A 27,947-nucleotide genomic window follows, 5' to 3' on the forward strand; every position below is an offset into this window, starting at 1 on the left:
ATTGAAACAGATAAGATTCTTAGGGGGCTTGACAGGGTAGATGCTGAGAGGTTGTTTCCCCTTGTGGGAGAGTCTAGGACCAGAGGGCATAATCTCAGAGTAAGGGGGTACCCACTTAAGACAGAGATGAGGAGGAATTTCTTCTCTCAGAGGGTAGTCGATATGTGGAATTCTTTACCGCAGAGGGCTGTAGAGGCTGGGTTGTTAAGTATATTCAAGGCTGAGACAGACAGATTTTTAATCAGTAAGGGAATCAAGGGTTATGGGGATAGGCAGGAAAGTGGAGTTGAGGATTATCAGATCAGCAATGATCTAATTGAATGGCGGAGCAGACTCGATGGGCCAAATGGCCTACTTCTGTTCCTACATCTTATGATCTGTCATTGAAGGTGGCAGAACAGATTGAGAGAGTGGTTAATAAAGCATACAGCATTCTAGGCTTTATTAATAGGGGCATAGAGTACAAGAGCAGGGCGGTTATGATGAACTTGTATAAGACACTAGTTCGGCTTTGGCTGGAGTATTGTCCAGTTCCGGGCACCGCAATTTAGGAAAGATGTGCAGGCATTGAGAGGGTGCAGAAAAGATTCACGAGAATGGTTCCAGGGATGAGGAACTTCTGTTATGAAGATAGGTTGGAGAAGTTAGCACTGTTTTCCTTGGAGAAGTGAAGGATGGGAAGAGACTTGATAGAGGTGTTCAAAATCATGAGGGGTACAGGGAGGGTGGATGGGGAGAAACTGTTCCCACTCTTGAAAGGATCTAGAATGCAAGGGCACAGAGTTAAGGTCTGGGACGCGTTGCCTTAAAGTGTGCTGGTGGAAGGTTCAATTGATGTATTGAAAATGGAATTAGGCTGTTATCTAAAGAAAAACAATGTGCAGAGTTACAGTGAGAAGGTGGGAGAATTGCTCATTCGGACAGCCAGTGCAGACTCAATGGGCTGAATGGCTTCCTTCTGCATTGCAACAACTCTATGATTCTGTGATATCATGTAATGCCCTTAGCTCGCAAAATTGTATCACTTCTAATTTATTATTGTTAATTTACAACAATGACTTATATTTATATCACATCTTTAACAAAATCATGCCTTCCAAGGTGTCTCACAGGACATTTATACAATGAAAATAAATTTAACCCTGAGCAACGTAAGGCAATATTAGGTCAAATGACCAAAAGTATGATCAAAGTGGCAGGTTTTAAGGAGTGTCTTAATGGAGGACAGTTAGGTGGCGAGGCCGAGAGGTGTAGGGAGAGAAATCCAGAGCTTGGGTCCCTGGCAACCGAAGGCGGAGTGATTAAATTTGGGGATTGCTCAAGGGGCCGGAACTGGAGAATCACGGATATCTGGGAGGGTTGGAGGAGATTACAGAGATTGGGAGGGGATGATCCATGGATTTTGAAACACGGATGAAAGTTTTAAAATTGAGGCTTTGCTTAACCAGGAAACAGTGTGGGTCAGTCAGCACATGGGTGATGGTGAATGGGACTTTGTGGGAGTTAGCTAGATACCTATTGATTTTCGTGGGACAGAGCACCACATCTCTGCCACTCTTTTGCAAAGATTCCCTAACTATTTAAATTTATTGAATTCATTAATTAAATTTCCCAGCTTTTCATAAATGGCCTAGTTCTAAGTATTAAGACTATGACCCCTTGGCATGGATGCCCACCAGTGGAAGAAATTTCTTGCTGTCTACCCAATAAATCCCTTTCAAAACCTTAAAAATGTAAGCAAATCACCCTTCAACCTTTTATATTCGAGGGAATACAAGCCTAGCTTATATAATCTCTCCTACATAAACTGAGCCTTGGAGCCCTGGTAATGTGCCAATGAATCTGTGCTGCATTTCTTCCAAGGTTAATTCATTCTTCCTAAGATGCAGTGCCTGAAACTATACACAATACTCCAGATGTAATCCATCCAGAGCTTTGTATCACTGTAGCAAAACTTACTCCCTTCATGTTCCGGCCCTTTACAATAAAGTTGAACATCCAATTAGCCTTTATGATAACTTTTTGTATCTGAACTCATTCATTTCCTTGAGATAATATCGAATCTATCTGTTTCCTGGTTCCCAAATGGATGATCTCACATATACTACCTTGAAATCCTTCTAGGGCAGTTTACCCCACTCACTTTATCAGTGACCTTTTGTAATTTTATGACCCAGTCTACACTACTTTCTGTCAACAATCTTTGTGTCATTGACCAACTTGAATTTATGGCTCTCACTGAAGTTATTTCAGAAATTCATTGACTACTCAAGGTGCAGCACAGATTGACTGTGGGATAGAACCATAGAACCATAGAACACTACAGCACAGAAAACAGGCCATTCGGCCCTTCTAGTCTGTGCCAAAATATTATTCCACTAGTCCCATTGACCTGCACCTAGTCCATAACCCTCCAGACCTCTCCCATCCATGTATCTATCCAATTTATTCTTAAAACTTAAGAGTGAGCCCACATTTACCAAGTCAGATGGTAGCTCATTCCACACTCTCACCACTCTCTGAGTGAAGAAGTTCCCCCTAAATCTTTCCCCTTTCACCCTAAAGCCATGTCCTCTCGTGTTTATCTCTCCTAATCTAAGTGGAAAGAGCCTACTCGCATTTACTCTGTCTATACCCCTCATAATTTTGTAAACTGCTCCCCTCATTCTTCTACGCTCCAAGGAATAAAGTCCTACCCCTGTTTAATCTTTCCCTGTAACTCAACTCCTTAAGACCCGGCAACATCCTAGTAAATCTTCTCTGCACTCTCTCAATCTTACTGATATTCTTCCTGTAGTTAGGCAATCAGAACTGCACACAATACTCCAAAGTTGGTCTCACCAATGTCCTATACAACCTCACCAGAACATCCCAACTCCTATACTCAATACTTTGATTTATGAAGGCCAGTATGCCAAAAGCTTTCTTTACAACCTTGTCTACCTGTGACGCCACTTTCAGGGAATTATGTATCTGAACTCCCAGATCCCTTTGTTCCTCCGCACTCCTCAGTGCCCTACCATTTACTGTGTATGTCCTACCTTGGTTTGACCTTCCAAAATGTAACACCTCACACTTTTCCACATTAAATTGCATCTGCCATTTTCTGGCCCATTTTTCCTGTTGGTCCAGATCTCTCTGCAAGCTTTGAAAGCCTTCCTCGCTAATCACAACGCCTCCAATCTTAGTGTCATCAACAAACTTGCTGATCCAATTCATCACATTATCATCCAAATCATTAATATGGACAACAAACAACAATGGTCCCAGCACAGATCCCTGAGGCACACCACTAGTCATAGACCTCCAGTCTGAGAAGCAATCATCCACTACCACTCTCTGTCTTCTCCCACACAGCCAATTTCGAATCCAGTTTACAACCTCTCCATGGATACCAAGTGTCTGAACCTTCTGAACTAACCTCCCATGTGGGACCTTGTCAAAGGCCTTACTAAAGTCCATGTAGACAACTTCCACAGCCTTTCCTTCATCTACTTTCTTGGTAATCTCCTCAAAAAACTCTACAAGGTTCGTTAAACACAACCTACCACGCACAAAGCCATGCTGACTATCCTTAATCAGCCCTTGGCTGTCCAAATAATTAAAAATCCGATCTCTCAGAACACCTTCCAATAATTTACCTACTACTGACATCAGGCTCACTGGCCTGTAGTTACCTGGTTTACTTTTAGAGCCTTTTTTAAACAATTAAGCAATTTAGGCAATTTGTACACTAGTCTCCCTCAAGGTCCGAGGGAATATCATGTCAGGCCCGGGGGATTTATCTACCTTTATTCGCTGTAAGATAGCAAACACCTCCTCCTCCTTAATCTCTAGATGTTCCATGATACCAGCAGTCACTTCCTTCCGTTCTTCGAGAACATATCCATGTTCCTGTACTCTCTATCTTTGATTACCTAACCAATCTCCTAATCAGGTCAATAATTTAACTTCAATTCCATGAGGGATAATTTTATTCCAATTAACAGACAGAGAGATGTGACATATATGAACCAGTGGAGCTTATAAGAACAGCCTAGCATCTTTAATGATGATTTTATTCCTGCTACCCGCCCGACATAATTGAGATAGAATTTCCACAGGAGGCTTGAACCTTCAATGATTTTGACTCCAGTGTCATAACAGCTAGACAACCACAACCCGACACGCCCGAGAGAGCTGGCTGTATCATCTCACCATCTTCCCTGCGAAGCTCACTTCTACAAAAGGGTCAACGAGGTTCTTCTTGCAGCTGTCAAATCCAAAGAACTGCTTCACACTGTCGATAACAGCATCATCCACTACCCAAACAGACAGAGAAAGTCAGTGAGTAGGACAACAAGAAACTGCTTGAGTGACTGAGCATGATGCAGCATCTTATGACATTCTTATCATATTCGTCTTTTTCTTCATAAAACATTCCTAGGACAGGTACAGCACGGGGTTAGATACAGAGTAAAGCTCCCTCTACACTGTCCCCATCAAACACTCCCAGGACAGGTACAGCACGGGGTTAGATACAGAGTAAAGCTCCCTCTACACTGTCCCCATCAAACACTCCCAGGGCAGTTACAGCATGGGGTTAGATACAGAGTAAAGCACCCTCTACACTGACCCCATCAAACATTCCCAGAGCAGGTACAGCACGGGGTTGGATACAGAGTAAAGCTCCCTCTACACTGTCCCCATCAAACACTCCCAGGGCAGGTACAGCACAGTGTTAGATACAGAGTAAATCTCCACCTACATTGTCCCCATCAAACACTCCCAGGACAGGTACAGCATGGGGTTAGATACAGAGTAAAGCTCCCTCTACACAGTCCCCATCAAACACTCTTAGGGTAGGAACATGTTCTCCATCGGGAACATGCTTTAACCAATCACCGTTGGGAAACTAGAACTGCAGCAACAACTCAAAACATGTGCTGACTCTAGCAGCAAAGCTTTGGGTGACCTGATTAGGTACATTGGTCATTCAACTAGAAACAAGAAAAAGAACATTCTCTTTTAGATTGCACTTTGAGACTTCCAGCTCATGGTCCACTACAGATTCCTCACAAGAAACAGACCCACGTACTCTGTGGGAGATCCTCTGCCCTGTAAACCTTGAGTGTGAAATAGGCTCCTCTCAGAGCCACTCCACTGGGTCTCAGCAAGTTCCCTTCAATGTCCTCTTTATCTTCAGAACTATCTTTCTTCTCTATCTGCAATAGAAGAAATATAATGCTTTAGAATTTGCACATGTCTGTGATACAACACCTGTACCTTGCCAAAACACTTACACTATCAACATTCCATTTGCTTCCTAATCACTTGCTGTACCTGCACACTAACTTTCTGTGATTCATGTGCCAGGACCGCAGATCCCTCTGTTCAGCAACCTCTCTCCATTTAAATAATATGCTGTTTCTCTATTCTTCCTGACAAAGTGGACAAGTTACGTTTGTTATGTCCCTTATCAAACCCTTTACTTTCTCTCCTACTTATCTTGGTGTCATGGGCAAGTTTAGCTACCATACATTCGGTCTCTAATTCTTCCAAATCATTGATGTAGATTGTAAATAGTTAAGCTAAAACTTCACCTGTACCCATCTATATCACTTCACCTGTACCTGCAACACATCACCTGTCACGCAAAATATCACCTGCAACCATCTATATCACATCACGAGTACTCATCTATAACAATTCACCTGTACTCATCTATAACACTCTACCTGTACTCATTTATAACACTTCCACCTGTACTCTTCTATAACACTCCAACTGTACTCATCTTTAATACTCCACCCATACTCATCTATAACACTTCACCTGTACTCCAGGACAAAGCAGCCCACTTGATTGGTCCCCCAACCACAAACATTCAGTCCATTTACCACTGACACACAGTAGCAGCAGTGTGTACCATTCACAAGATGCACTGCAGAAATTCACCAAAGCTCCTTCAACAGCACATTCCAAACCCACGACCACTATCATCTAGAAGGACAGAGGCAGCAGACACATGGGAACACCATAAGCTGGAAGTTCCCTTCCATTTCACACACAATCCTGACTTTGAACTATATCGCTGTTCCTTCACTATTGTTCGGTCAAAATCCTGGAACTCCCTCCCTAATAGCACTGTGGGTGTACCTACACCACAGGCACTGCAGCAGTTCCAGAAGGCACCTCATCACCACCACCTTCTCATGGGCAATAAATGCTGGCCTAGCCAGTGACGCCCACATCCTGTAAATTCATTTTAAAAACTGAAGTCATCTACAACACTCCACCTGTACTCATCAATAACAGTTCACCTGTACTCACCTATAACACTCCACCTGTTCTCATCTATGACACTTCACCTGTACTCATCTACAACACTTCACCTGTACTCATCTACAACACTCCACCTGTACTCATCAATAACCCTTCACCTGTATTCATCTACAACACTCCACCTGCACTCATATATAATACACCATCCGTAATCATCTATACACTTCACCTGTACTCATCTATAACACTTCACCTGTACTCATCTACAACACTTCACCTGTACTCATCTACAACACTCCACCTGTACTCATCAATAACCCTTCACCTGTATTCATCTAGAATACTCCACCTGCACTCATATATAATACACCATCTGTAATCATCTATAACACTTCACCTCTACTCATCTATAACACTTCACCTGTATTCAACTACAACACTCCATCTGTACTCATCTATAACACTCCAAATGTACTCATCTGTAACACTCTACCTACACTCATCTATAATACCCCACCTGTACTCATCTATAACACTCCATCTGTACTCACCTATAATACACCTCCTGTACTCATCTATAACACTTCACCTGTACTCATCTATAACACTCTACCTGTACTCAACTATAATACACCACCTGTACTCATCTATAACACTCCACCTGCACTCATATATAATACACCATCCGTAATCATCTATAACACTTCACCTGTACTCATCTATAACACTTCACCTGTATTCAACTACAACACTCCACCTCTACTCATCTATAACACTTCACCTGTACTCATCAATAACACTCCATCTGTACTCATCTATAACACTCCAAATGTACTCATCTGTAACACTCTACCTACACTCATCTATAATACCCCACCTGTACTCATGTATAACACTCCATCTGTACTCACGTATAATACACCTCCTGTACTCATCTATAACACTTCACCTGTACTCATCTATAACACTCCATCTGTACTCATTTATAACACTTCACCTGCTCTCAATTATAACACTTCACCTGTACTCAATTATAACACTTCACTTGTATTCAGCTACAACAATCCACCTGCACTCATCTATAACACTCCACCTGTACTCATCTGTAACACTTCACCTGTACTCATCTATAACACTTCACCTGTACTCATCAATAACACTCCACCTGTACTCATCTGTAACACTTCACCTGTACTCATCTGTAGCACTTCACCTGTACTCATCTATAACACTTCACCTGTATTCATCTGTAACATTTCAGCTGTACTCATCTTTAACACTCTACCTGTACTCATCTATAATACACCATCCGCAATCATCTATAATATTTCACCTCTACTCATCTGTAACACTTCACCTGTACTCATCGGTACTCATCTATAACACTTCACCTGTACTCATCAATAACACTTCATCTGCACTCATCTATAACACTCTGCCTGTACTCATCTGTAACACTTCACCTGTATTCATCTTTAACACTCTACCTACACTCATCTATAATATGCCACCTGTACTCATCTATGATACATCACCCATACTCATCCATAAAACTTCACCTGTACTCATCTATAACACTCCATCTGTATTCATCTATAACACTTCACCTGTACTCCTCTATAACATATCACCTGCGCCTGATACATGTCACTTGTACCCACCTCTAATACAACATTCCACAGCAGCTCTTCAGAGTCAGTTTTTTTGCCACCAGGTTTATCCCAAGTGTATTCTGTAACTTGCCCCTACTGAACTTGAACTCGAGGCCCAGTCCCAGAACAACTGGGCTGCCACAGCCAATGTGTTTCCAGAATCTGGGTAAACGTGGATCTTTGTGCTGAAATTATCAACGATTCAAATTTGATTGAAAAGAAATCCTGAACTCACAGGAGCTTCGTCACCACTTCCCAACACGATGAGGTTGACTTTCAGGTAACCTCTAGCCCCAGCAGCCAGGTCATCGGGGTCGGACAGAAGGAGCCACTTTCTGAGAAAGGCATGCTCTGTGAAGTGAAACAAGTCAATGAAAAGGGGGGCACCCTCTTCCCAGTCTTCCTACCAAAATGCATCCCTTAGTGCTTATCTGCAACTTGTCCACCCGTTCCACCAGCTTATTGACGTCTTCCTGAAGTTCATCCCTATCCTCCTGACAACTCCCAAGTTTTGTATCGTCCAAAAATTTCAAAATTGTGCCCAGCACACCAAAGTCTAGGCCATTAATGTAGATTAAGAAAAGCCGTGGTCCGAGTACTGACCCCTGGGGAACCCCAGTGCACACCTTTCCCCAGCCCAAATAAACAACTGTTCCCAACTGCTCTCTGTTTCCTGTCATGCAGCCAACTTCGTATCCGTGCTGCCCACTATCCCTTTTGTTCCATGGGCTTCACCCTTGCTGACAAGCCTATTATGCGTCAGTTTATCCAACATCTTATGCAAGCTCATGTACATCACAACCCTCCATATTACCTTCCTCAATGGTCTCTGTTCCCTCAGCAAAATACTTAATCAGGTTAGTCAAACGCAATTTGCCTTTAACAAATACATGCTGGATTCCCTTAATTCATCTAAACTTGTCCCAGCCACCACTCATTTTGTCCCAGATTTTCGTTTCTAAAAGCTTCCCCACCACCGAGGTTAAACTGACTGGCTGTAGTTACTGGGCATATCATTACTCCCTTTTTGTTTTGAACAAGGACACAGCGTTTCTAATTCTCCAGCCCCCTGGATCTAAGGAGGATTGAAAGATTGTGAAAACAGTGATTTGACCCAGAGAAGGTAGATCCAGAGATCCACTGCAGCTGTTCCTGGTGGGCCTGATCTGTATTCAAAGGCATTTCACATGTTTGAAAGGGTGGTTATCCTAATTTGGCAGTGGTGGGGGGGTTTCCCAATTAGCAGCTGTAATTTCTGAGGGAAACCAGTGAAACTCTTGGGCCCCCACAAAATACGATGGTGATTTCTCCTCCCACCTCCCACTCCCAATGATGGTGGGGTATTTCCACAGACTAATGACCCTTTAAGAGAAAAATTCCTCCTCACCTCCATCTGACATGGGAGACTCTGTTATTCTGATCTGAAATACACTGCCCGAAAGCATGGTGGAAGCAGACTCAATCACAACGTGCAAAAGAGAATTGGAAAATTGCATGCAGGGCTATGTAGAAGAGCAGAGAGTGGGATTAATTGGATAACTCTTTCAAAGAGCCAACACGGGCAGATGGGCTGAATGGCCTTCTTTCACACTGTATCCAAGAAACTCTTCCAGAGCTGTTACAGAATAACAATAAGCTGCATTTACATAGCATCTTTAACACGGCAAAATATCCTGAGGAATTTCACAGGAGCGTGAGATTTTGGAAGTATAAAGGGGCCTGGCATCGTTGGAACTCTACTCCGGCAAGACAACAAGGAATCAAACACAGGCGGAAGCCATTTGGTGCATCGTTTGTGAACCAGCTCTCTGAAAGTGCCATGCAATTAGCTTCACTTCCCCTAATCTTTCCTCGTAGCTCTGTAAATTTGCTTTTTTTAAATGTTTATCCAAATTCCCTTGGAAGTTATTTTCATCAGAGTAAATCAATTTAAGGATGGACGGATCGGACAAGGGATGAATGCGTTTATTTTCCTTTGCCCTCCCCTCAGGGAGCTGATGAGTTTATGGGTCGATGTATCTGCCGACCATCCCTGGAGCCCTCCCCCCCAAGGCTGGCCTGATACCCAGTGAGAAGAGGAAACAGAAACGCGGAAGAGCTCCTGGCCGCCTTCGAGCTCGTTCAGAGGGAGAAGGTACGTGAAACATAAAATCAAGCACTCTTACCTCAGCACACACAACAACAACAAGGGATATTTACACAACACTTTAACGCCATAGAACAGCACAAGTCGCTTCACAGGAGCATTATCAGACGAAATTGATACCAAGATAAAGGAGGAAACGGTTGCACAGGTGACCGAATGCTTGGTCAAAGAGGTAGATTTGAAGGAGGAGAGACAGGTGGACGTGCACCGCCATTTAAGAAGGGAGTTGCAAAGTTATCAACCGGAAATTTCGTTCTTCAAGCAACACTTACTTGGCTCAGAATAAACAGCCCCAATATCCAGCTGCAACACACAAAAGCCACAAATCAATTTGACATCATTGCCATTTTCCAAATTCTCACAGGAATTTCCATGTTTGACTTACTTTGAACTCTCCAATCACCGAGTCCATGCGCAGAGAGTGGGAGTTGTAAGCCTACCGGGCGGAAACAAAATCAGAAAAACAAATTTCTCCACAGGAAGAATAATCATCGCAAACGTCAAGGAAAGGAGACAACTCCCTCCACACGATCTCATCCAAAGGCTTAATGACTCACCATGATGAATATCGGCTCGTCAAAGAGGTCAGCAGGAGTATCGTAGAAGTTGAAGAAAAATGTCTGGAGAGCAGCAGAGAGAAGAATTGAAAATGTTTAATGGCTTGTTCGAAGTGGAGGATTGGGCAGGAGCAGAAAGAGGGGGACATTTATTTTGTGTAGCATCGCTTCAAAGCAGCGCTACACACAATAAGATCATAAGTCCATAAGACATAGGAGCGGAAATTAGGCCATTTGGCCCATCGAGTCTGCTCCGCCATTCAATCATGGCTGATAAGTTTCTCAACCCCATTCTCCCGCCTTCTCCCCGTAACCTTTGATCCCCTTACCAATCAAGAACCTATCTATCTCCGTCTTAAATACACTCAGTGACCTGGCCTCCACAGCCTTCTGTGGCAATGAATTCCGTAGATTCACCGCTCTCTGGCTAAAGAAGTTTCTCCTCATCTCTGTTCTAAAAGGTCTTCCCTTTACTCTGAGGCTGTGCCCTCGGGTCCTTGTCTCTCCTACTAATGGAAACATCTTCCCCACGTCCACTCTATCCAGGCCTTTCAGTATTCTGTAACTTTCATTCAGATCCCCCCTCATCCTTCTAAACTCCATCGAGTATAGACCCAGAGTCGTCAAACGTTCCTCATAAGTAGCTTCCCTGGAGCAGCCAGGGCCACGAGTGGCTAGCTATGCAACTCACACAGGCTTCTCTAATGATTTCCAATGGATACACAAAGGAATTCTTCCCCTACAATTTGTACACAAATGCATTCACTGAAACTGACTCATACAGAGCTATGGGGTTCGTGACTGAAGCAAAACCTATGTTGATGTTCAGGATCGGATTAGAGGTGAAAGAATAAGGATGAAGGGTGGGCAAATATGATTAGAAATATTTGCTCATGTGGTGGGTAAACGCAGGGTCACAGAGTCGGGTCAAATGGCTTCTTCTTGTGTTGTGACTTTTACACGTTTGGGCTAGTAAGAAAGAATAAATCATGGGGTAGTGGTCATGTCACTGCGCTATTAGCCCAGATTAATATTGTGGGGACATGGGTTCAAAGGCAGATGGTGGAATTTAAATTCAATGAGTAAAACCTGGAATTGAAAGTTAGTCTTGGTAATGGCGATTGTTGATTGTAATTCTAATGCCCTTTAAGGAAGGAAATCTGCTGTCCTTACCTGGTCTGGCCTACATGTGACTCCAAAACTGCTCTCTGAAATGGCCTACCAAACCACTCAAATCAAGGGCAATTAGGGATGGGCAACATCAGCTAGTGACACCCACATCCCATGAGAGAATTTTTAAAAAATTTAGACAGCACCTTTGACAACATCAGGATGACCCAGAGCAATTCCCATACAATGAAGTGTGGTCGTCTCTGTAATGTAGCCAGTTACTCATTATCCATTGAGACTGCACCAAAGGTTTCCCAACTTCAAGCTTCTAACTGGGCCCTGGATTATGGTTTTCAGTTTGTGTCACTTTGCCTGCCTTAGTAACACACTCACTGAGGCAGAAGGTCCAAGCCGATTTCAGGATTTACTGTGCACAGTATTGATCACCTTATTTAAGAAAGGATGTAAATGCATTGGAAGCAGTTTAGAGAATGTTTACCAGACTAATATTTGGAATGGGCTGGTTGTCTTATGAGGAAAGGTTGGACAGGTTAGGCTTGTATCTGTTGGGGTCTAGAAGAGTAAGAGACGACTTGATCGAAACATATAAGATCCAGAGGGGACTTGACAGGGTGGATGTGGAGAGGATGTTTCCTCTGGTGGGAGAATCTCGAACTAGGCGTCGCTGTTTAAAAATAAGGGGTCGCTCATTTAAAACAGAGGTGAGGTGAAATTTTTTCCCTCAGAGGTTCGTGAGTCTTTGGAACTCTCTTCCTCAAAAGACAGTGGAAGCAGAGTGTTTGAATATTTTTAAGGCCAAGGTGGATAGATTCTTGGTAAGCAAGTGGGTGATAGGTATCGGGAGTAGGTGGGATGCATCAGCCATCCAGATCAGCCATGATCTTATTGAATGGAGGAGCAGGCCAAGGGGACGAATGGCCTATTCCTGCTCCTTGTTAATCTAGGCTGACATAACCAGGGACGTACATCTACATTGCTGGAGATACCTTGTGATGAGGCCTTGAAAGCAAAACAACGTGTTGGAGTTAAAAATCTCTTGTCACTGCTTAAAGGAAAGCTTTGAGAGCCCTCCCTCGGGTTCCATTCACCCATCACTAAAAATATTCACCAGGATATCACAAGATAGAATATAGATTCAGGGAATCTGACAGCAAGGAAAGCCAATCGGCCCATCCTGCTTGTGTCGGCAACATTCAGAACTCACAGGGTTTTGAAACAGATTCGGAGTAGTGATGGGTTTCACATTACCGAACTGTTGTGGCAGCGCCACCATTACATGAACTGCAGCAGCTCCAGGTAACTGGCCAACCACCACACTCTCAGGGTGGCTACTGATGGACAATAAACCCTAGCCGTGCCATCGATGCCCACTTCCTGGGAATGATTTTTTTTTGAAGTGGCATATTTAATGAATTTAACTTCAAATCTCCCTGTGGTGAGGTTTCTTTTCCCTCCCAAAATATAGTTTCTACTTCACTATCACTTGACAACTGTAACCGTACAAGCGTGATTTTGCCTTCCAGTAATGCAGATTTGGCTGTGGAATGTGCTCTGAGAGATGTGTCGGCTCTCAGCTGGATCGTATAGACTGTCGTCTTAGAGTTTTGCAAGGGCACCTCATGCAGAATGGAGGCAATGAGCAGAGTTTCGGGAGATAACATGCACTGGGCTGAACCCATGACGGGGCAAGCCGTGAATTCTCAGCCTTGGCTCAGTGGGCCGCACTCTTGCGGTCATGCGACTGGGAAATGGAGGGAGGGGAGGAAAAGAACAAAAGGAAAGGCTTGTGATGGGGGTGGAAGGCTAGCAAGTTTAAATGTCAAAGGGGGTGAGGGTGCAAGGGGAAAAGTAAACAGTCATGGGACAAGTAGAGAAGTAAAAAAGTGGTCAGCTGGAAGTGTAAATGAGATTAGAAGTATCATCAATAGTTGCCATCCAAAAAAAATGGGGACAGGGGTTATCATCTGAAAATATTGAACTCAATGTTGAGTCTGAAAGGTAAATGTCAACTTTCGCCTTCTTCCATTCTATTATCACAGAAAAGAAAGAGTTTGATTGATCTGTATTATCCTGCTCCCTATCAAATCACACTTGACCCACACCATTGTAGGAGGGAAAGCAGAGTTTTTCACAAGACCTGTGCCTCACCTCATCAAAGAATGGGTTATTGCCCTTGCGAACCCGCGTTGTCTTAGTTTGCCCGGCAACAGTAACTTTGACAACAGGCCTGATGTTGATGCCGGGGAGCTGACGGGCTTCAACCACACACACTCTGACCTGGAAGCAGAAGAATTTGTTAAGTACGTATTGCGTCTGGAAAAGGTAATGATGATGACAAGGGCACCACAAGTGAAGAACAGGCTGAATTCGGGCTGGTGCAATCCAGAATGATAGATGAGCCACTAGGCCATCTACAACCATAGAGGTAACCAAACAAGGCAAAATAAATATCACCTCAATTTCAAATTTGATAAAGGAAGGAAGGACCACACCAAGCACCTGGTACAGATTATCCTTTATCCGTAAACCCAAAAACCAAACATCCAAAAACCGCACTTCTTTTTGAACCTCATCGACCTTTAGCGTGGGAAGTCTAGCTGTTTGTCTGCACTGTTTACCTTGCGATCTTTGTGGTGAACATGCCAGAAAGGAACTTATTACAGATGCCCTGTGTTTATTATTCAGTGATACACCTCACTTTGCTGGACATTTTATTTACTTTAAGCTATAGTTAGTATATAGACTTAGTATGTTGTAATGTGAGTTTACATGCGGTCTCCAAAAACTGAGATTATCTGAAATCAGCCCCAGGGTTTCGAATTGAGGGAACCTGACCTGTATGTGGGAATAAATGAAAACAGAATCGCTTTCGGATTGACTGTTCCCCCAAAATGTTCTGTTTATTTGCCAGTCATTTTTAAAATTCTCATCGGAAATACATCGGGGGTATCGCTTTTTTAATACAATCTGCTTTTCACAGATGTTACCAAAATGAAGTGTCAAGCTGGAGTGGATTACTACACCTTGTATTATTGATTAACATTTATTATTTCTACAAATGGATGCATTCTTCAGCAGCTGAGCTCTCGAAGGAAACTGATGAGGCCACAACTGGAGTATTGTGTGCAGTTCCAGTCCCCACATTACAGGAAGGATGTAATAGCTCTGGAGAGAGTGCAGAGGAGGTTTACAAGAATGTTGCCAGGGTTAGGAAAGTGTAGCTACGAGGAGAGATTGGATAGGTTGGGGTTATTTTCCTTAGAACAAAGAAGGCTGAATGGTGACTTGATTGAGGTATACAAAATGATGAGGGGGAATAGATAGAGTGGACTGGATAAAATTGTTTCCCTTGGTGGAGAATTCCAAAACCAGGGGACATAGATTCAAGATAAGTGGCAGAAGGTGTAGGGGGGACATGAGGAAGAACTTTTTTACGCAGAGGGTAGTGGGTGTCTGGAATTCGCTGCCCAAGTTGGTGGTAGAGGCAGAAACTCTAAACTCTTTTAAAAAGTACCTGGATCTGCACCTAAAGTGCTATAAGCTGCAGGGCTATGGGCCGGGTGCAGGAAGGTGGGATTAGAAAGGGCACCTGGGTGTCATTGGGCTGGCATGGACAAGATGGGCCGAATGGCCTCCTTCTGTGCTGTAACTTTTCTATGGCTCTATGGAAACCCCAGTTCACCCTTTATAATTCTTGTGCCTGACACAAGGACCTTTTCTTTACCATAGTAGTAAAAAAAAACATTACCCAAAGTGGGGCTCGAGACAATTACCCTGGGATGAAGAGCCTCATAACTATCAAGCGAGCGAGCTGGGCTGTACTGGAATTGGGATCGGCCACGACATGGATGCTCCCGCCACCAACTGGAAAAGCATCCGGATCAGCGGAGCATGTGCAACTGATCCTGATGCCTTTCCGGCCAGTGGTAGGAGTCACAGTGATTCAAAACAGGAGGTAGGCATTGAGGAAACAAGGGTGTTAAGTGATATTGAGCCAGGGTAGAGGATTAAACAGATAAAATAAAGTCTTGTATTTCGTGATCTCAAGCGGCCCCACAGTGCTTTACAGCCACTGAAATACTTCTGAAGAGCTGACACTGCTGTAGTGTAGCAACATTTAGATACATTGGATAAAGGGCTGCCATGTTTAACAAAATGGCCGAGCAGGCTTGATGGGCCGAATGGACTTCTCACACCCTCCCTGTCCTGACAGTTCGAATTGAGGGGAAAAAAGGGTGAATCGGGCCATTTTCTTAAACAAGTTGCCGTGAATCCAACGGGCCCTCCATCTGAAGTGTTAACCCTCGGGGTAATGTCCAGTTTGTGACCTGGCTTTCGGCCAGGTGAGTCATAAAAAGCAATTCTTTTGAAATCTTTGGTCGGTCGGCATCATAGGATTTCATTTTTTTCCATTAAAAGGGTTTCAGGTAACAAGACTACCTTTAAAAACTCTCCAGAGGGTATGTCAGCCAGGGTAGAATTCACTTCATTGGATAAGAGATTTAAGCGGGATGCTTTATCCATCCTTTTACTCCTTCGCCCACAACCAATTTCACCACCACCCCCCCCGCCACTTTAAAATAAGGCCTTAGCCCCAAATATTCAACCCTGGAGGTAACTTTCCTGGAAGTCCTGAGGCTTGTTTGGGAGTAGGACTTTGGTTGGGCGTCTCCTTTTCTTGATGCCATGGAGCACGTTGGTTGATGGCTTCTTCGGCATTACAGGTGGTTCAGTCCCAGGTACTCCCGACGCGGACTCAGCCTCATCGCCCGTGCCCAGAGGATCTTCTGTGTCATCCTCTCCCTCGCCACCAGTGTCTGTAGATGGGAAAATTAAGAACATCAGTCTAGAAGGTGTCGTTGGCAATCCTACTGGGTGTTGGTGAGTACTCTAGGCTTATGTGGTGAGAAGACACTGCAGGCCTGGGATGGGTTACAACCCTCAGGCTATGAGGTGAGAAAATGCTGCAGCTACAAAGTTGGCTAAAATTTGAGAGGCTGTAGCTTCTGGGTCAAAGGCAAAATGGTGTTAATTTACAGGGAGCGGAGAGAGACCATTGAAAGGTAGAACAGTCTATTAAGCAGTTCAGAGAAGGTTCACTCAACTGATTCCTGGGATGAAGGGGTTATCTTATGAGGACATGTTGAGCAGTTGGGCTTTTACCCATTGGAATTTAGATGAATGAGAGGTGACCTTAGATTCTGAAAGGACTGGACAGGGTAGACACTGGGAGGATGTTTCCTCACATAATAAGGAAATTATTTTTTCTTTCCAAGGACTGTTATTCTGTGGAATTCTCTTTCCCAGTGAGCAGTGGAGGCTGGGTCATTGAATGTATTCAAAGGCTGAGATGGACAGATTTTTGACACAGAAGGGAGTCAAGGGTTTTGGGAGGCAGATAGGAAAGTGGAGTTGAAACCACAACCAGATCAGCCATGATCTCATCGCAGAGCAGAGCAGGCTCGAAGGGCTACTCCTGCTCTGAATTCTTGTATTCTTGTGTGTTCTTCTGTAAAATAACTTAACCTTCCATTACTCAGAGGATGATCTGTCATCTGAGCACATGGTGGGGGCAGCACTTGAGCCTTAACTGGGTGGGGGTTGTGGGGGAGGGGCGGTCAGAGGGGAGAGGGTGCAAATCATAATGGGGCTTCTTGTAGGCCGCAGGCTTCTGTGTTCTATAATATGCCCTGTCCTTCATCAGAACTCTAATTCTAACATGTTAACCTTTAGATTTCTTGCACTCCCTGAAGGGAAGGTCGAAAGGTCGAGCTCAGCCACAGTTAGATTCAATTCAGTCAAAGGAAAATTTGGGACCAATGTCAGGAAATCCTTCACCAAGCACAGAGCGGTCAATGTGTGGAATGTGGAGTCGTAGAGGTCAACACTGCTGGGATCATTGACGAAACAGCTGGACGCAGCAAGCAGTCTCCCCAGTGGACCAGGTCAGGTGACTTTTTTTTTGTCGCTGTCCATCCTGGGGTTCAGGGGCACTGCATCTACGTCACCAACTCTGCAAAAATGGCCAGCACAGATTGGCACTCAATGGTAACACAAGTAGCGAGCCTGAGGGGGTTGGGTAGGGTGACTGGCAGGACGTGGAGAGGGCCTGCACAGCGTTGCGGTAGCTGAAGGCCAGACTTCTGCCACCGATGGGGTCCTGCACAGCGAACGTCTTTGTGGCAAATGACACGGGTGAGTCAATAAGGCCCTGCTGGTGCTGTCCTGTGTGTGTTGGTAGGGTGCGAATGATTCACAGTGCAGAGGACAATCAAAACTGATGGTTCAAACCCTAATGTCTGCTCCCCACTTTGTCAGACAGTGGGTTAATATAAGAACATAATGAATAGGAAATAGAAACAGGAAATTCTGGAAAAGCTCAGCAGGTCTGGCAGCCTCTGTGCAGAGAGAAGCAGAGTTAACATTTTGAGTCAACATGACACTATTTCAGAGCTGAAGAGAGATAGAAATGTGATAGATTTTACACTATTGAAGAGAAGCAGTGGAGCAGGCGGAGCTAAATAGAAGGTCAGGGAAAGGTAGGAGAGATTGGACAAAAACGTCATGGACACAAGACAAAGGAATTTGTAATGATAGTGTTAAAGATTAAGGCAGGTGTTGATAGTGGCATAAAGGTCAGTCAGCAGAACGTCTATAATAGCAGAAGTAGGGTCAGTGCTCTCTGAAAGTAAAACATGAGACCAAGTTACAGTCTCCCCCTTGTAGGGGGAGGAAGTTGAAAAAAAATTATATAAAAAAAATATATATGGAGGAGAGAGTTCATGGTCTGAAGTTGCTGAACTCAATATTCAGTCTGGAAGGCTGTAAAGTGCCTAGTCGGAAGATGAGGTGCTGTTCCTCCAGTTTGCGTTGGGCTTCACTGGAACAATGCAGCAGGCCAAGGATGGACCTGTGGGCAAGGGAGCAGGATGGGGTGTTAAAATGACAAGCGACATAATAAACAGGAGCTGGAGTAGGTCCTTTAGCTCTTCAGGCCTGCTCCGCCATTCAATCTTCTAGATCAGCTCCACCTTCCTGCCCTAACCCCACATCCCTTAATTCCCCTAGTGTCCAAAAATCTATCGACCTCAGCCTTGAATATACCCACTGACTGGACGTCCGCAGCCCTCCAGGATAGAGAATTCCAAAGATTCACAACCCTCTGATTGAAGTAATTTCTCCTCACCTCAGCTTATGTCCGTTACATTGCTATCTTTCTCAAGTTCTGGTGAGAGGTCACCAGCCTATTTCTCACTTCACAGGTACCACCTGACCCACTCAGTATTTCCATTATTTTCTGTTCTTATTTAAATCTCACGAGGGTAATTGATGAAGATGGATTGCCAAGATTAGTCAACGACTCCATCATATGACCACCAAGATGTTAGAAAGTGATGAAGATGGGCCCATGCTCCAGTGATTCCTATGTTCCAGTGATGGTCCACTTTCGCAGATTACTGTCTAATGGTGAATTTTTTTAATTCATTCATGGGATGTGGGCCTCACAGGCCAGGCCAACATTTATTACCCATCGATAAAAGCAAAATACCGTGGATGCTGGAAATCGGAAACAGAAACAGAAAACGCTGGGAAAACTCAGCAGGTCTGGCGGCCTCTGTGGAGAGAGAAACAGAGTTAATGTTTCCAGTCTCTATGACCTGAAGTTTCCCTAGTTTCCATCCCTAGGTTCCCTAGTTCAGAGGCATTTAAGAGTCAACCACATTGCTGCGGGTCTGGAGTCACATGTTGGCCAGACCAGGAAAGGATGGCAGATTCCCTTCCCTAAAGGGCATAAGTGAATCTGGTGGGTTTTTACAACAATGGTCATGGTCATCATCATCAGACTTTTAATTACAGGTTTTTATTGAATTCAAACTTCACCATCTACCATGGTGGGATTTGAACCCAGGTCCCCAGAGCATTACCCTGAACCACTAGAATACCAGTCTAATGGCAATACCACTGTACCACCACCTCCCCCGTACAAGTGATTACAAGGTACAAGTCAGGAGTGTGATGGAATACTCTCAGTTGCCGGGATGAGTGCAGCTCCAACAACACTCAAGAATATCAACAGCATTCAGACCAAAGCATCCCGCACATAATCCACCACCTTAACACTTCACCCCCTCCACCACCAACGCACAGAGGCAGCAGTGTGCAACATCTACAAGATACAATGCAGCAATTCGCCAAGGCTCCTTAGACAGCACCTTCCAAACCCACGACTGCTACCATCTAGAAGGACAAGCGCGGCAGATAGATGGGAACACCACCACCTGGAAGTTCCCCTCCAAGCCACTCAGCATCCTGACTTGGAAATATATCGCCATTCCTTCACTGTCACTGGGTCAAAATCCTGGAACTCCCTCCCTAACAGCACTGTGGGTGTACCTACACCACGTGGACTGCAGCGGTTCAAGAAGGCAGCTCACCACCACCTTCTCAAGGGGCAACTAGGGAGGGGTAATAAAGGCTGGCTTAGCCAGTGATGCTTACATCCAATGACAGAATAAGAGAATACTGTAGGGGCTCTTTTCTCTAGAAAAGATAGCGATCTTTTAGACATAAAGATCTCTAGGTGACACATTAACAAGGGGCCATAAATATAAAATCAATAAGGAATTTAGGAGAAACTTAATAACCCAGAAAGTGGTTACACTGTGGAACTTGCTAGCATGGGATATAGCTGAGGTGAATAGCATAGATATATTTAAGGGGTAGCTGCATAAGCAGGATGGAGGAAGGAATTGAAGGATATGTTGATGGGGTTGGATGAAGCAGTGGAGGAGGCTCCGGTGGCCTTGACCAGTTTTTTAAAAATTCATTCATGGGACGTGCGTGTCGCTGGATAGACCAGCATTTAGGGCCCATCCCTAATTGCCTTTGAGAAGGTGGTGGTGAGCTGCCTTCTTGAACCGCTGCAGTCCATGTGGTGTAGGTACACCCACAGTGCTGTTAGGGAGGGAGTTCCAGGATTTTGACCCAGCGACAGTGAAGGAACGGCGATATATTTCCAAGTCAGGATGGTGAGTGACTTGGAGGGGAACTTCCAGGTGATGGTGTTTCCATCTACCTGCTGCCCTTGTCCTTCTAGATGGTAGTGGTCGTGGGTTTGGAAGGTGCTGTTCAAGGAGCCTTGATGAATTCCTGCAGTGCATCTTGTAGATGGTGCACACTGCTGCTACTGTGCGTCGGTGGTGGGGGGAGTGAATGTTTGTGGGTGGGGTGCCAATCAAGTGGACTGCTTTGTCCTGGATGGTGTCAAGCTTCTTGAGTGTTGTGGGAGCTGCACTCATCCAGGCAAGTGGGGAGTATTCCATCACACTCCTGACTTGTGCCTTGTAGACGGTGGACAGGCTTTGGGGAGTCAGGAGGTGGGTTACTCGTTGCATGATTCCTAGCCTCTGACCTGCTCTTGTAGCCACAGTATTTATATGGCTAGTCCAGTTCAGTTTCTGGTCAATGGTAACCCCCAGGATGTTGATAGTGGGGGATTCGGTGGTGGTAATGTATTGAACATCAAGGGGCAATGGTTGGATTCTCTCTTGTTGGAGATGGTCATTGCCTGACACTTGTGTGGTGCGAATGTTACTTGTCACTTGTCAGCCCAAGCCTGGATATTGTCCAGGTCTTGCTGCATTTCAACATGGACTGCTTCAGTATCTGAGGAGTTGCGAATGGTGCTGAACATTGTGCAATCATCAGCGAACATCCCCACTTCTGACCTTATGATGGAAGGAAGGTCATTGATGAAGCAGCTGAAGATGGTTGGGCTGAGGACACTACCCTGAGGAACTCCTGCAGTGATGTCCTGAAGCTGAGATGATTGACCTCCAACAACTACAACCATCTTCCTTTGTGCTAGGTATGACTTCAACCAGCAGAGATGTTTCCCCCGATTCCCATTTTGCTTGGGCCCCTTGATGCCACACTCAGTCAAGTGCTACCTTGATGTCAAGAGCAGTCACCCTCACCTCACCTCTGGAGTTCAGCTCTTTTGTCCATGTTTGAACCAAGGCTGTAATGAGGTCAGGAGCTGAGTGGCCCTGGCAGAACCCAAACTGGGCATCAGTGAGCAGGTTATTGCTAAGCAGGCATCTGTTGATGATTCCTTCCCTGATGATGGAGTAGACTGATGGGGCTGCAATTGGTTGGATTGGGCCTGCTTTTTGTGTGCAGGACAGACCAGTTTTCCACATTGCTGATCGGATACCAGTGTTGTAACTGTACTGCAGCAGATTGGCCAAGGGCCTGTCAAGTTCTGGAGCACAATTCTCTGTACTATTGCTGGAATATTGTCAGGGCCCATTCCCTTTGCAGTATCCAGTGCCCTCAGCCATTTCTTGATATCACGTGGAGCGCAATTGTTGTTGTTCATTCATGGGATGTGAGCGGTGACGTTGGCTAGGCCAGCATTTATTGCCCATCCCAATTTGCCCTTGTTCAGGGGGCATTTAAGAGTCAACCACATTGCTGTGGGAATCATATGTAGGCCAGACTAGGTAAGGACAGCAGATCTCCCTTCCCCAAAGGGCATTAGTGAACCAGATGGGTTTTTACAACAATCGACAAAGGTCCTAATTAGGCTTTCAATTCCAGATGTTTATCAAATTCAAATTCCACCTTCTGTCATGGTGGGATTCGAACCCGAGTCCCCAGGGCATTACCCTGGGTCTCTGGATTACTAGCCCAGTGACATTACCACCATGCCATTGCCTCTTGTAAAAATTGAATTGTCTGAAGATTAGCATCTGTGATGCTGGGGACCTCCAGAGATTGTTCATCCACTTATCCACTCGGCACTCCTGGTTGAAGATCGTTGCAAATGTTTCAGCCTTTCCTTTTGGACTGATGTGCTGGGCTCCTCCATCATTGGGGATGGAGTTATTGATGGAGTCTCCTCCTCCAGTAAATTCTTTAATTGTCCACCACCATTCATGACTGCACGTGGCAGGTGTGCAGAGCTTAGATCTGATCCGTTGGTTGTGGGATCGCTTAGCTCTATTTATTGCTTGTTGCTTATCCTGTTTGGCACACAAGTAGTCCTGCATTATATCTTCACCAGGTTGTCACTTCATTTTTAGGTATGCCTGGTGCTGCTCCTGACATGCCCTCCTGCACTCTTCATTGAACCAGGTTTGATGGTAATGGGTGAGTGGAGGATATGGCCATGAGGTTACAGATTGTGTTTGAGTACAATTCTGCTGCTGCAGATGGCCCACAGTGCCTCATGGATGCCCTGTCTTGAGTTACTAGGTCTGTTTGAAATCTATCCCATTTAGCACGGTGGTAGTGCCACACAACACGATGGAGGGTATCCTCAATGTGAAGACAGGACCCCGTCTCTGCAAAGACTGTGTGGTGGTCACTCTTACCAATACTGTCATGGACAGATGCATCTACAGCAGGCAGGTTGGTGAGGATGAGGTCAAGTAAGTTTTTCCCTCTTGTTGGTTCCTTCACCACCTGCCACAGACCCAGTCTAGCAGCTATCGTCATTTAGGACTCGGCCAGCTTGGTCAGTAGCAGAGCCACTCTTGGTGGTGGACATTGAAGTCCCCACCCAGAGTATATTCTGTGCCCTTGCCACCCTCAGTGCTTCCTCCAAGTGGTGTTCAACATAGAGGAGCACTGATTCATCAGCTGAGGAAGGGCGATACATGGTAATCAGGAGGAGGTTTCCTTGCCCATGTTTGACCTGATGCCATGAAACATCATGGGGTCTGGAGTCGATGTTGAGGACTCCCAGGGCAACTCCTTCCCGACTGTATACCACCGTGCCACCACCTCTGCTGGGTCTGTCTCGCTGGTGGAACAGGGCATAACCAGGGATGATGACGCTGGTGTCTGGGCCATGATCTGTAAGGTATGATTCCATGTGGATGACTACGTCAGGCTGTTGCTTGACCAGTTTGTGAGACAGCTCTCCCAGATGTTAATAACGAGGACTTTGCAGGATCGACAGGGCTGAATTTGCCGTTGTCGTTTCCAGTTCCTAGGTCGATGCCGGGTGGTCTGTCCGGTTTCATTCCTTATCCAATTTTGTGTCATGGTTTGATACAACTAAGTGGCCTGTTGGACCATTTCAGAGCATCAGTTAAAAGTCAACCACATTGTCACATGTAGAAAGGATGGCAGTCTCCTCTCCTGAAAGAGGCATTAATAAACCAGATGGCTTCATGGTCATCTAATTCCAGATGTTTATTGAATTCAAATTCCACAGTGTGTGCTGTGGTGGGATTCAAACCCGGGTTCCCAGACCATTACCCTGGGTCTCTGGATTACTCGTCCAGTGACAATATCACCCTGTCACTGCCTCCCCTTTCTGCCTTTCCCCAATGCAGCCCCATCCCCCGCTTTTGTTATGTTTCCCTTCGCATTTCCCCCTTCTTGCAGGATGGAGGAGGGTTAAGAAATATGATCTGAACTCTGTGGGAGCAGCTATCATCCCAATGGAATATTCAATGGAAAGATCTTCCAGACTTCTTTCGTGTTTGGGAGTAAACAATATTTGAAAGGATCAGGAGGTCAAAGCCTGTTCCCACTTCATGATCTGTATCGCTTCAGTTGGGTTCAGAAGCATTGCTCAGTACCGTTACAAGTGGACACAGGGCAATCAAGGGGTTAAAATCGAGTGGGTAGCTAGTCACTCGAAACCACCTCGCTCCCCACCATAACGCCCCTCCCATTCCTCAGCCCTCCGCCCGCAATCTGAACCTTCAGGCAGCCAAGGCGGAATCCTCAAGCTGACATCAAATGCACTTTAGCCTGGGGCCTGAGCAGGGAAGTCGGTCAAAATGAACAAAGAGGCACCAACAGGTACAAAGTAGGTAGTTACCTTGGCGGAGTCCAGGAGCAGCAGCGGGTGCTTCACCGAAGCCTCACAAGGAAAGTTGCAGTTTGCACTGCCCCACTCCACATCTGACCTCCCTCCCACGCCACCTGCTTCCAGCCCTTGCCATTTGCCAGCAAGTGTAAAGGGTCACCCAATCTCCCGAAACCTCTCTGTCCATCCTCTTACCGCTGCGAGGTCAAACAACAGCGCTTAGATCATGGAATCGTACAGTCTAAAAGTACAGGGGGCCCTTCGGCCTGTCCTTCCTGTGTGTCTTTAAAAGTGCTGTTCAATTTAATCCCACACTTGAGGCTTTCCCCAAAGCCCTACAAAATAGGTCGCTTTCAAGAAAATATCTAAGAAAGTTCCTATGGAATCTGACACCTCCATCTCTACAGATCTCAACAACCTTGAGTGTGAAATAATTTCTCTTCATTTACCCTCTCATCCATTTCCTTAATTATTTTAAAATCTAGATCCTCTGATTTCTGACTCACTCAACAGAGGAAACATTTACTCCATCCAAACCTCTCATGTTTTTGAACACCTCTACTGGACCTCCCCTTAACCTTCTCTACTCTAAAGAGCACATCATCTCCAATCTCTCCACATTGAAGCTACGCATCTCTGCTATCATCGTAACAACCCTGCTGTTTACCCTAACCAAGGCCTTGACTTCCTATGAGGACCAGCGATGAACATAAGGAATGTATTCAAATAAAGGAGCCAGGGAAAGGTCAGTTGGTGCATCAAGTCTACAGCCAGAGCTTCAGCTGTGTCTCAATGGGTAACACTCTTGCTTCTGAGTTAGCAGTTTCTGTGTTCAAATCCCACTCCAGAAACAAGGGCACGTAATCCAGGCTGACACTGCAGTGCGGTACTGAGGGTGTATTACACAGTTAAGCGCTGTCTGTTGGATGAGGTTTCCAACTGAGGCCCTCTGTCTCCTCTCTCAGGCGGATGTAAAAAGCCCTATGGCACTATTTTGGAGAAGATCAGGGGAGTTCTCCTTGGTGCCGTGGTCAATATTTATCCCTCAATCCACAGCGCTGAAACAGACATAAAAGCTGGAATTAGGCAATGGGTCAGGCGGCATCTGTGGAAAGAGAAACAGCATTAATGTTTCAGGTTGGTGACATTTCATCAGATGAAAGGTCACAGGCCTGAACTGTTAACTCTGTTTCTTTCTCCACAGATGCCGCCTGACCTGTTGAGTATTTCCAGCATTTTTCTGTTTTTATTTCAGAGTTCCAGCATCTGCAGAGTTTGACTTCTGTGTCACTTACACAGATTATCTGGTCATTGTCACATGGCTTCTGTGGGAGTGGTCAGGGACAGGAGGGTGTGACTGCGAGTGAGGCAAGTAGGGGGACCGAGAAGGTAGATGTGGAGGAGCCTCAGCCCTTGCGATTGTCAAATAGGTTTGAGGTTCCTGCAGCTTGTGGGGACCAAAGCGGGGGCTGCAAAGTGGATCAGCGAACTGACCACGGCGCTGTGGTACAGGAAGCCATTCAAGCGGGGGGGGGGATTTGACAGGAATGTAGTGGTTGTTGGGGATAGCATAGTCAGGGGCACGGACAGTCCTCTGCAGCCTGGAGCCTGAGTCCAGATGGCCGTGTTGCCTGCAAGGGTGACATGGTTTGTGACATTTGCTTGGGGCTGGAGAGGAACTGCAATGGGAGGGGGAGGTTCCAGTTGTCAGGGTCCGCACTGGGGCCAACGACATGGATAGGACTAGAAAAGAGGTTCTGCTTAGGGGTTATGAGCAGCCAGGGGCTAAATTAAAAGGCAGACGCTCAAAGGGTCTGGATTACTAGGGGAGTCACAAGCAAATTGGCATCGGGTAACAAAAGGTTCAGAGAGATGAATATGTGTCTCAAAGATTGGTGTGGGAGAAATAGATTTTGATTCATGGGGCACTGGCACCAGTATTGGGGAAAGTGGGAGCTGTACTACTGAGATGGTCTTCACCTGTGCTGGGTCTGATGCTCTGGTGAGTCATAAAACTAGAGTGGTAGAATGAGCTTTAAAGTAAATAGTGGGGGGAAAGGAGAGGAGAGATAGTAAATCAAAGGGAAACAATGAGGTACTGGAGCAGGATAGCAATTTAGTTAAAGATAACCAGAATGTGGCAGAAGGGACAGAGAGTACAAACTTAAGGGTCCACCAGCAGATAAAGCTAGAGACTGCAAAAAATGGTAAAAAGACAGAGTTAAAGGCTCTGTATCTGAATGAGCGCATTTGTAACAAGATGGATGTGTTGTTAGCATAGACAGATATAAATATGTATGGCCTGATTGCCATTACAGAGACATGGTTGCAGGATGACCAAGGTGGGACCTAAATATTAAAGGGTATTTGACATTTCAAAAAGATAGGAAGCTCAGAAAAAGTGGTGGGGTAGCTCTGTTAATTAAGGATGCCATTTGTATAGGAGTAAGAGATGACCATAGCCCGAAAAAGAAAGATGTAGAATCAGTTTGGGTAGAGATAAGACATAGAAAAGGTAAGAGGTCACTTGTGGGAGTAGTTTATAGGCCCCTAACAGTAGTTACACTGTAGGATGGAGAATACAGGAAGAAATAAATGGGGTGTGTAAGAAGGATTCCACAATAATCATGGGTGACTTTAATCTACAAGTAGATTGGAAGAATCAGATTGGCAAAGGTATGTGGGACAATTTGTTAGAGCAGTGCATTCTACAGCCAACCAGGGGGCAGGCGATCCAAGACCTGGTAATGAGTAATGAGGCAGAATTGATCAATAACCTCGTGGTAAAGGAGCCTCTAGGTGACAGTGGTCACAACATAATAGAATTTCATGTTCGTTTTGAAGAGGTGAGGTGTGGACCTCAGATGAGTGTTTTAAGCCTGAATAAAGGTAATTGTGAGGATATGAAGGCAGAGCTAATTGAAGTGAACTGGGAAACTAGTTTAAAATGTAGGACAGTAGAGTTGCACTGCCAGACTTTTAAGGAGATACTTAATAACCCTCAGCAAAGATTTACCCCAGTGAGAAAGAAAAGTTCTGTGAGAAGGAAGCATTATCCATGGCTGAATAAGGAAGTGGAGGATAGTATCAAATAGAGAGAAACACTGCACAAATCTGCTAAGATTATCAGTAGGTCAGAGGATTACTCAGGTTTTAAGAACTAGCAAAGAATGGCTAAAAAAGTAATAAAGAGGGAGAGAGTTGAGTATGAGAGAAAGCTGGCTAGTAACATAAAAACAGATAGGAAGAGTTTCTATAAGTATTTAATTAGGAAAAGTGTAACTAAAGCTAGTGTTGGTCCTCTAGAGAGTGAGGCTGGGGAATTGATAATGGAAAACAAGGAGATGGCAGAGGGGTTGAACAGGTAT

General features: G+C 45.1%; 1 protein-coding gene across 4 annotated transcripts in view; it reads right to left on the reverse strand.

Moving 5' to 3' along the window:
* The window catches only part of dysf (dysferlin, limb girdle muscular dystrophy 2B (autosomal recessive)), a 375,567-nt gene that overhangs the window by 254,962 nt on the left and 92,658 nt on the right, over positions 1-27,947 (reverse strand). For all 4 annotated transcript variants that reach the window (XM_041186042.1, XM_041186052.1, XM_041186062.1 and 1 more), the window contains exons 6-13: positions 16,374-16,567; positions 13,899-14,027; positions 10,620-10,682; positions 10,448-10,498; positions 10,335-10,365; positions 8,152-8,267; positions 5,078-5,204; positions 4,198-4,301 (exon numbers count right to left, since the gene is read on the reverse strand). In XM_041186042.1, coding sequence (XP_041041976.1) covers positions 4,198-4,301; positions 5,078-5,204; positions 8,152-8,267; positions 10,335-10,365; positions 10,448-10,498; positions 10,620-10,682; positions 13,899-14,027; positions 16,374-16,567 — 815 coding nt within the window. The remainder of the gene's footprint in view (positions 1-4,197; positions 4,302-5,077; positions 5,205-8,151; positions 8,268-10,334; positions 10,366-10,447; positions 10,499-10,619; positions 10,683-13,898; positions 14,028-16,373; positions 16,568-27,947) is intronic.

This window comes from Carcharodon carcharias, chromosome 1, assembly GCF_017639515.1.
Source record: "Carcharodon carcharias isolate sCarCar2 chromosome 1, sCarCar2.pri, whole genome shotgun sequence".
NCBI classification, from domain to species: Eukaryota; Metazoa; Chordata; class Chondrichthyes; order Lamniformes; family Lamnidae; genus Carcharodon; species Carcharodon carcharias.